Here is a 10,023-nt window from a genome sequence, read left to right on the forward strand (position 1 = left end):
GGTAGGCCCAGATGAGCCTGGGGTCAGGGGCGGTTCGACCTCTGGGGAGGATGTGCTGCTGGGTGCCCTAGGTAGCAGCCATCCTGCTTCCCGCTGGAGCGGCGTCTCCTCCTCGTGGGGAGGGCGGGAGGAGGTGGGCGGAGTGACGGGGAGGGCCGGAGGGAGGGATGGAGGAGGGGGGAGGGAGAGCGGCTGGGTCGTGGGGGGGGTGGGGCGACAGTGACGTCACCCCGGAGTCGGTTCTTAAGCGGCAGCCGGTCAGGCCGAGGAGAAGAGGGACGGTCCGAGCGCAGTGGCAAGTCGCTGAGTCCGCCGCGGCCCGGAGAGCGGCTGGAGCCGCCGCCGCCGGGAAAAAGGGGTGAGCGCTCCCGGGCCGCCGCTTCCGCCTGAGCCGGACCCGCCTGAGCCAGAGCCGCAGGCGAACTAGGCAGTCGGGCGGGCCCGGGCCGGGGCGGGGGGCGCGGGCCGCAAGCCCATGCTCCGGCCGCCGCTTGCAGACAGTGGGCTCCCAATGCCGCCCGCGCCCCGCTAGGCTAAGCGTCGGGCCGGGCGAGCCGCCGCCGCCGCCGCCGCCGCCCGTATCGCGGGCAGGAGCCTCGGGAGCCGCCGCCGCCACCCGAATCGCGGGCAGGAGCCTTGGGAGCCGCCGCCGCCGCCCGGCCGGGCCCCGCCGCCGCCCGCGCGCCCCCGGGCCCCCGACACACATGAGATTCTTCAGGCTCACTTTCAAGTGCTTCGTGGACTGCTTCTGACCGCGCCGCCTGTCCGCCCCGCACCCCGCCCGCCGCCCGCCCGCCCGCCGCCCCGACTCCGGCCCGGCCGCCCCCGGCCGGCCCGCGCCTTCGGGGTCCCCAAGCAGCCGGCGCCCCTCGCCGCCCGTCCCCCGGCCCGGCTGCGCCGCCCTCTGGGACCATGGCGAAGAAGAGCGCCGAGAACGGCATCTACAGCGTGTCTGGAGACGACAAGAAGGGTCCGCTGATCGAGCCCGTGCCCGACGGGGCCCCGGCCAAGGGCGATGGCCCCGCGGGCCTGGGGGCGCCTGGCGGCCGCCTAGCCGTACCTCCGCGCGAGACCTGGACGCGCCAGATGGACTTCATCATGTCGTGCGTGGGCTTCGCAGTGGGCTTGGGCAACGTGTGGCGCTTCCCCTACCTGTGCTACAAGAACGGCGGAGGTGAGCGCCCCCGCTCCTCCGCACCATGGACCCTTCCCCGCCCGCCGCCCGCCCCATCAGGGCACACGGGCGAAGTCCAGGGGGTGGGGAGGGCCCCCAGGACGGTCGGGGGCCAGGGGGCCGCCCCTCGCCGGCCGTTGCCACTCGGTGGCCCAGCCTGGCAGCGTCCACCCCAGGCCAGTCATGTGCCTGGCAGTGTGTGGGGGGAGGGGGCCGGCGAGCCTCTGGCCCAAGCCGCGGGGCTGCCCCCTCATACTCCTTGCGCTCCGGGATTGGCCACTGAGGTGGGAAGGCGAGGCCTGCCCCCTGGGGGGGGCTCCCAGAGGTGAGGAGCCCTGGCTGCCTCAGCTGGTCAGGCACACAAGTGGCACATTGTGTGGGCCCCCCACGTGTGCACACACGAACACACACACACACAATGGGCCACTCTGTCCCTCCCACTCCCCTCCCTTCCCCTCTCTTTCCTTCCCCTCTCTTCTCTTCCCCTCTCCCCCCTGCCCTCCCCTCCTCACCCTCCCCTCTAGCCTGGGCCTGGAACACTGGGTGCCTGAGCCAGGCTTGGGAAGCCTGCGGCCTGGGCTGCCTGGCGCCGCCGCTGGACACGCTGCATGCACACCCCATGCCTGCTTGCCGGCCCCAGCCCAGCTTAGCAACTGTGATGGGCACGCATGTCCTGTGTGCAACTGCAAAGCAGCACCGGGGTTGGTGGGAAGCCGCAGTGACTGGGTGATGGGTGGGAAACTGAGGCCCGGAGTGAAGGCCGTTGCCCAAGGTCACGCACAGCAAGGATGCTGGGACCAAGAGCCAGGCAAACTGCAGTGAAGCCCATCTTCTCACCAGTGGAGAGGACTGGGCCGAGGGCAAGGGTAGCGGGCCTGTGGAGGAGGGAGGAGTGCACAGGAGCTACTGGGGCCCAGCTCCCTTCACCCCCCACCGCTGTCCTGTGGTCTCTGACCCTGCCCTGCATACTGCCTCCAGAGCCAGGTGGCCTCCACCGTGATGTCTCCCTATGTCCTTGCTCACTGACGTTTTTAGACACTCCCACACCCACCCACTGTCAGAAGACTGCCACCCACCCACCCTCTTCCACGGACCTTCCCACACGTAGGCCAGTGTGTGGGTACAGGGAAGGCAGGGCCTCCCTGCCTCCACCCCAGCCGGGCAGGCCCCCAGGCCTAAGTGCCAGTCATAGCACACACGCGTACATGTATGCACATGCCCTCGCCGCCTTTCCTTCCTGTACTGCCTGGCAAGCATGGATGGTGACACGAGGGATGGCTTGTATAGGCAAGCATACGTGCCCTCCATGCCCGTTAGGTCACTCTAGGCGACCATGCAGGCAGAAGCCTATGGGCATAGGGCACCTCCGCCCAGCTCAGGGAGCTGGGCCACAGCCCCCACAAACACTCCAGCACCGCCCCCCCCCACACCGAAGGCTGTTCACTTCGGGCCTCTGAGTCAGTGACCACCTCCTGCACTGATTCACCCAGTGGGAAGTTATGATGGGGCTGGGGTGGAGTCCAGACCTGGGACTCCACCCTGGCCTCCCAGGGCCTCTTGAAAGTTGTGCTGGCTACAAGCCTACACAGCCTGGTTGTGGAGTTTGGGTTAAGTCCCTGGCATGTGTGTCCTCCCTCAGGTGTGTTCCTTATTCCCTACATCCTGATCGCCCTGATCGGAGGAATCCCCATTTTCTTCTTGGAGATCTCACTGGGCCAGTTCATGAAGGCCGGCAGCATCAATGTCTGGAACATCTGCCCCCTGTTCAAAGGTGAGCAGCCCCAGGCCAGCCCCTCCCTCTCTGCCCTCTCCCTCAGGGACCCTTTCCCTCTACCAAGGCTGGCACCCACTTGAGAAATCTCATCCTGTCCAAGCACCAGGCCATTGATGGCCCCCAAGTTATGAGGGGGAAGCTGGAGACCATGCAGACCACCCGGTGACCTTAGGCAGGCTGGGGCTGGAGTGGGGGTTTGGGCCTCTCCACCGGGGCGATCAGGCCCAGCAAGGCAGGGAACAGACCCTGCTAAGCACACTCGGCTCACTGGGGCTGAGTGGAGGGTGGCTGGGTACAGGAGACAATGGTGACAGAAGCTGCCAGTGCCCAGCCCTCCCAAGGTGAAAGGGCCAGGCCAAGGAGCCGGGACAGGAGCCATTGAAAGTTCAGGGTCTGAATAGAAGTAAAGCCACCTTAGAGCCTTTTCTGTGTGGACAGTGTTCCCATCATCTCTCACAGCCCTAGGAGGTGGGTATTGCTTTTATTGTCCCTGAGGAGGCTGGGACATAGAGGCGAAGTGACTGGCTAAGGTTGCCTGCTGAGTGGGTGACTGTCTCCCACGCTGCCCAAGGTCACCAGAAAGCCCTCCGAGCTGCTGAGCACTGGAGGCCACCGGGGGGGCCAGGTGGATGCTTGGCCCTCCCTCAACTGCTGTGGTGACAGTGGGGCCCAAGAGAACGGGCAGGTGTGTGAGGTTAGGTAATCAATAGGACTTCATGCTCAGATAGGGGCAAGCCGGGAAGGGCTCTGCCTTGGGTCCGGGGAAGATGCAGGAGGTGAGCCCATGAGCGAGGGCTGATTTTTGGCCAGGGACCGACTGGGGAGTTAGCCCAGCATTGGTTAGCCCAGCCCAGTATATAGTTCAGGGGGCTCCGGCCAGAGCACAACAGAGAAGGACCTGGGGGGATGGATGGTGAGGAGGGGGAGGACAGCAGATGCGGGGAGTAGGATGTCGGAGGGGGCAGCGGAAAGCTGGCCAGAGAAGAACTTGCACAGAAACTGTCTTCCTCCTAGGCCTGGGCTACGCCTCCATGGTGATTGTCTTCTACTGCAACACCTACTACATCATGGTGCTGGCCTGGGGCTTCTACTACCTGGTGAAGTCCTTCACCACCACGTTGCCCTGGGCCACGTGCGGCCATACCTGGAACACTCCTGACTGCGTGGAGATCTTCCACCATGAAGACTGTGCCAACGCCAGCCTGGCCAACCTCACATGTGACCAGCTTGCTGACCGCCGGTCCCCCGTCATTGAGTTCTGGGAGTGAGTCAGGCACCTCTGGGCCAGGCCCAGCCTATTCCTCTCTCTGGGCTCCACCCGAGTCCACATGGGTTGGTTGGGGCCCAGCCCTGGGGGATTCCCAGCAGGCGTCACTCCTGGGCCCTGCCTATCCTCAGGGACCCCCAGCCCAGTGCCTGGGGGAGCCAGGATGGATGGGCCTTGCTCCTTCAGCACCATTTCTCAATTCGGGCTCTGTCACTCCTGGTGCCTGCAGCCTTGGGGAGCGGGGGTGGCTGCCAACCCCACCGCCTCCGCCCTGTGGCTCCCAGGGCCCAGGCACACACACACTGTGATGTGTCCAGGGTTCAGGCTTGGGCTGGCCCAGCCCGGGGCCTCAGGAGTGGCCACCCCTGGGACAGCTACCAGTTCCTTTCCCCTCTGCTGGCTCAGCCCTCATGGCCTCTCCCTTCCCCCAGGAACAAAGTCTTGCGGCTCTCCAGGGGGCTGGAGGTACCAGGGGCCCTCAACTGGGAGGTGACCCTGTGTCTGCTGGCCTGCTGGGTGCTGGTCTACTTCTGTGTCTGGAAGGGGGTCAAGTCAACAGGAAAGGTACAGCTGGAGGCGGGCAGGGCTGGGGGTGACAGCAGGGCTAGGGGGCAGCATTGCCTGGGGAAGTCTCTGACAGGAACCACTGTTGCAACAGGAGGTGACTGGGTTAGGGCCAGGGCCTGAGCCCGCGGAGGGGGCAAATACTTAAGTGCAGGCCACTTGATTCCCCACCCCGTGGCTTTGTAGTCATCCCCACCCTCCAAGTCCAGGTCTTGCAGCCTTTGGTCCTGAGGGGGAAAGGCCCAGGCAGCAGCGGCCCCTTCTCTGTGTTGGGCATCCCCATCCCCTCCCCCCCTCTCAGTTCCTCCCTGTTCCTCCCTCACCTTCTGAGTCCCTCTGGTCCGTCTGTGTGGACCTGCTCTATGGATCTATCTTTTGCCTGTCTGTCCAACCCAGGATCGAGGCTAGACACATGCCTTCCCCAGAGGCTCTGTCAGGTTTGGGAGACAAATGTGTGAACAGACGCGTAATAAGACTGTGCTGAGGGCTGTGAGGCATGGCCAGGTCCCTGGAGGGCTGGCTCATTCCTCAGCAGGGTCTGAAGAGCAGCCGCTTGCCATGCTGGCAGCCCCGCTTGGATGGAAGGCAGAGGCCTTTGCTGTCTGTCTCACTCTTGCCTCTGCCTCTGGCTGGCCCACTTCTAATCCGAGCTACCAAGGACCCCACCTCTCTGCAGAGGATGACCTGGAGTCAGGGACACAGGATGCACTGGACCTGCCCCCAGGCTGCTGTCCCACTCTCTGCCCAGGGAGGGCCTACCTCCCTCCTCCCTATGCAGCTGACCTGTTTGCCATGGGGCTGCTAATGCTGCAGCCAAGCACCTGGCTTCCTTTGGAAGGAGCCATGGCTCTGAAGAGTACAAGGGGGGCTGCTGGCCAGCCACATTCCTTACCTCTGAACACACTATCCGGTGTCAGGGGACTGTGGCCTGACCTGCTCAGGCTGCTCAGGCTGGGGGACTCTAAAGGGGAGGTGGGTGCTGCAGGGCCCTTCTGAGCAGCCTGCTCCACCCCCCCCCCGCCCCAGATTGTGTACTTCACCGCTACGTTCCCCTACGTGGTCCTTGTTGTGCTGCTGGTGCGTGGAGTGCTGCTGCCTGGCGCCTTGGACGGCATCATCTACTATCTCAAGCCTGACTGGTCGAAGCTGGGGTCCCCTCAGGTGAGGTCGACCTGGTGGGAGGTAGACAAGGGGGCCTGCCCAACAGGGCCCCTCACATCTACAATTTCCTGGCCCATCTCCAGGTATGGATAGATGCTGGGACCCAGATTTTCTTCTCTTACGCCATTGGCCTAGGGGCCCTCACGGCCCTCGGCAGCTACAATCGCTTCAACAACAACTGCTACAAGTAGGAACCCCCGCCCTGCCCTCCTGCTCTGTCCGCCCATGGGCAGCAAGCAGGCAACCTAACCAGCACCCATGGTCCCCTCTGCCCCCAGGGACGCCATCATCCTTGCGCTCATCAACAGCGGGACCAGCTTCTTCGCTGGCTTTGTGGTCTTCTCCATCCTGGGCTTCATGGCTACAGAGCAGGGCGTGCATATCTCCAAGGTGGCAGAGTCAGGTAAAGATCCCTGGGCCCCAGCCCGGCCTCCAGAACAGCAAGTGCTATCCCAGCGCTATCCCATGTGTAGGAGCACACACGCAAATTGACATTCTGAGAAATAAAATTCAAACTCAACTTGTCACATTGCTCTGGGCCAGCGGCAGGCCTAGATGAGCAACTGCAAGGCACAGCTGTTCTGGCCAGCTTAGGGCTGAAGCCTCATGGGCCAGGCCACATGGATCCTTGAGCCCCAGGCCATCCATTCCAAGGGGCCTCAGAGTATGGTCTCATATTTTCCAGTGTTGCAGAGGGAAAGAAAAGTCTAGGGTCAATGGTGACCGGAAGCCTGAACCAGACACACCAATCCTATGGGTAGAAGTCTGCTGAGCGCCTGCAGGAGCCTTCTGGCCCCTGGTGCGGCACACCCACAGGGGGCTTGAGCCGCGCAGCAGTGCCTCGACATGAGGGGGAAGGCCCTCAGCTGCAGGGTGCTCTGGCGTCATCCCCTGTTCTGGCACCAAGGAGAAGGGGTGGGGGTGGGGGGAAAGTGGGCATAGGCTGCAGGTGTCCACATCCTGCCCCTTTCCCCCTTAGGGCCCGGCCTGGCCTTCATCGCTTACCCCCGGGCAGTCACGCTGATGCCTGTGGCCCCGCTCTGGGCTGCCCTGTTCTTCTTCATGCTGCTGCTGCTGGGCCTTGACAGCCAGGTTTGCAGGCGAGGGGAATAGGAAAGAGGGGGCTGCAGGTGTGCAGGGGGGATAAGACAGAGGGAGCTGTGAGGGTGAAGGGGCTGACGGGTAGGGAAGGGGCATGGCCTGAGCACCTGGCCACAGTTTGTAGGTGTGGAAGGCTTCATCACAGGCCTGCTGGACCTCCTCCCGGCCTCCTACTACTTCCGTTTCCAAAGGGAGATCTCCGTGGCTCTCTGCTGTGCTCTCTGCTTTGTCATCGACCTCTCCATGGTGACGGATGTGAGTGGGGGCTGGGTGAGGGCTGGGTGAGGGCTGCTGCCTCTGGCCCTTGGCCACCACCTGCACCTGCTCTGACCTGGCTCTGTCCCCAGGGCGGGATGTATGTCTTCCAGCTGTTTGACTACTACTCGGCCAGTGGCACAACCCTGCTCTGGCAGGCCTTCTGGGAGTGTGTGGTGGTCGCCTGGGTATATGGTAGGTCTGGGCCAAGGGGTCAAGTGGGGCTATGGCTTGGAGCAGGGGTGGCGAGTCTCCAGCTCCGGCCCTCCTGCCTCACCTCACCCCAGGAGCTGACCGCTTCATGGACGACGTGGCCTGCATGATTGGGTATCGGCCTTGCCCCTGGATGAAATGGTGCTGGTCCTTCTTCACCCCACTGGTCTGCATGGTAAGGGCCAGAGAGGCTGGACTGGGTTGGGTGGGGCACCTCGGGCCACTGGCTGATTGCAGATTCTCTCTGTAGGGTATCTTTGTCTTCAATGCTGTGTACTCCGAGCCACTGGTCTACAACAACACCTACGTGTACCCATGGTGGGGCGAGGCCATGGGCTGGGGCCTCGCGCTCTCCTCCATGCTGTGTGTGCCCCTCCACTTGCTGGGCCGCCTCCTCACGGCCAAGGGGACCATGGCTGAGGTCAGTTTCCCAACACTGCCCCTCCCTTCTATTGGGCCAAAGTCTTACCGCTAGACTGTCCGTTCCACACACCAGGATGGGCCATTGTATCGGAAGCCTCCGGGCCAGCTGGATGAAAGGACAGCTGGCCCTCCAGGGCCTTGGGTCGTGGCAGGGGGAGAAGCCTGTTGCTAGCTTCCATTACCACAGCCACTCCACCTTGTCTCCCTGGTACAGGGAGTGGGGCCTGGTCGGTGTCCCGGGAGGAGCGGCCCTGGGCCCTGAGTTGGTGGTAGGTGGTGGTAGTGGAAAGAGGCCAAGGACAAGCAGGTGCCCCTCCCTAGGGGCTCACCCTGTCCCTTTCTCCTGCAGCGCTGGCAGCACCTGACACAGCCTGTCTGGGGCCTCCACCACTTGGAGTACAGAGCTCAGGACTTGGAGGTCAGGGGCCTGACCACCCTGACCCCAGTGGCCGAGAGCAGCAAGGTGGTGGTGGTAGAGAGCGTCATGTGACAGGCAGCCGGCTCCCAGTGCCAGCTCTCCCTCTTGTAGCCATAGCAGCCCCTGCTTTAGAGCCCCCAACCCCTCCAGGGGGCTTGCCTTTCCCTGACACTTTTGGGGTCTGCCTGGGGGGAGGGGAGGAAGCACCATGAGTGCTTATAACTAAAATAACTTTTTCCATTTTTAATAAAATGCCAAAAATACCACAACCCACCAAAAATAGATGCCTCCCCCCACCAACCAAGCTGGTGCCCACACTGCTTCCCAGGCCCTGCCACTTGCCCTCCCCCTAGTGCACGCTGCCTCTCTAGGCTCTGCCCAACACGCCCTTGGGTAGCCTCTCACCCCAGAGGCAGCTTGGGGAACAGGAGAACAGGAGAGGGGAGGAAGGGGAGGGAGGAGCAGCAGAACCAAGGTGAGTATTTCAACTGGGCTAGACCCCTCTCCCCATCCCTACTCTAGAAGCTTAGAGAGCCAGCCAGCAATGGAACCTTCTGGTTCCTGCGCCAATTGCCACCAATATCAATTGTGTGAGCTTGTGTATGAGTGCATGTGTGCGTGAATATGTAGGGCATATATAGATCTCTATCTCTTAGCAAAGGTGAATACCAGGTGTAAACTGTGCCTGTGGGCAAATGAGGCTTGTATTTTGCACATTTTATAAAAACTTGAGGAGAGAGATTTCTGCTTGTATATTTCTAAAGAGAAAACAGCCCCGAGGTCCCTCTCCTTGCCACTCCCCAGTCCCTTTTAGCCCCTCCTCATTCCTCTGCCCCAGCCAAGGAGTGTGACTTTATAGATCTAATTTTCATAGGCAAAACAAGAGCTTCAAGCCGTCGAGTTTGCGAGTCTGTTGTGTGGGTATGCATGTATAGTCCCCGGCCCCAGACTGAGGTGGGAAAGTGCACGGAAGGGGCCTCAACTGATATCCCCACACTGCCCCTCTGCCCACAAGCCGTGGGGGGGAGTAGGTGCGGTGTTCTGTCCCAGGGATCTGACTGAGGCTGCTTACCTGGCATGCTCAAGCTTACCCACATCCTGCCCCCTGGGCTGGGCAGACTGCAGGGATCTGAAGTGGGCACCAGCCAGGGAAGGGATCCAGGCTTGGCTCCTACCTGTGAGCTTAAAGCTGATGCACTTTTCACGTCTCAAGTCTTCCATGTAGCAGCTTTACTTAACCCACATCTGTGTCACATGTAATCCCAAGACGAGACAGCCAAGTGGACCCTACCTAAAAAGACTTATCCCACACCCGGACGTCAGCTGGAGGGGAGGGGCTGGGTGAGGGCCGGGGGCCAGCGGGGACATTCTTACTGTGCTAAAAGCCACTGCAAACATAGCAATAAAAACATGTCATTTTCCAAAGCTGGCTCCTGTTCCGCCTCTGCTTGTCTGGGGGTGGGAGGGTGGAAGTGGAGGGAGGTGCAGGAGACCTCCCCACCTTGAGCTATTTCCTTGGGCAGGTATTTGTTCTGGGAGACTCCATACCCAACAGTGTCCCAGAAGCTGGGAATAGAGCAGGAAAGGAAGCTGGCAGAAAACCTTTTCCCCATGGAGCTGACATGCTTGGAGAGAAAGGATAACTGCTAAGGAGGAACACACCAAGCAGGGCA

General features: G+C 62.2%; 1 protein-coding gene across 1 annotated transcript; it reads left to right on the forward strand.

The window, feature by feature from the left end:
• Nucleotides 1-273: 273 nt before the first annotated feature.
• SLC6A8 (solute carrier family 6 member 8) lies at nt 274-9,775 on the forward strand. Its single transcript, XM_054578140.1, has 13 exons — nt 274-1,174; nt 2,814-2,945; nt 3,963-4,212; nt 4,647-4,779; nt 5,806-5,940; nt 6,024-6,127; nt 6,219-6,343; nt 6,920-7,032; nt 7,159-7,296; nt 7,389-7,491; nt 7,584-7,684; nt 7,760-7,930; nt 8,282-9,775. Exons 1-13 carry the CDS (start codon nt 913-915, stop codon nt 8,420-8,422), a joined length of 1,908 nt encoding a protein of 635 aa, XP_054434115.1. The 5' UTR covers nt 274-912; the 3' UTR covers nt 8,423-9,775.
• The last annotated feature ends 248 nt before the right edge of the window (nt 9,776-10,023 follow it).

This window comes from Pteronotus mesoamericanus, unplaced genomic scaffold (genome assembly GCF_021234165.1).
Source record: "Pteronotus mesoamericanus isolate MK-2021 breed Mesoamerican mustached bat unplaced genomic scaffold, CSHL_Meso_final contig_493, whole genome shotgun sequence".
In the NCBI taxonomy this organism is placed as follows: domain Eukaryota; kingdom Metazoa; phylum Chordata; class Mammalia; order Chiroptera; family Mormoopidae; genus Pteronotus; species Pteronotus mesoamericanus.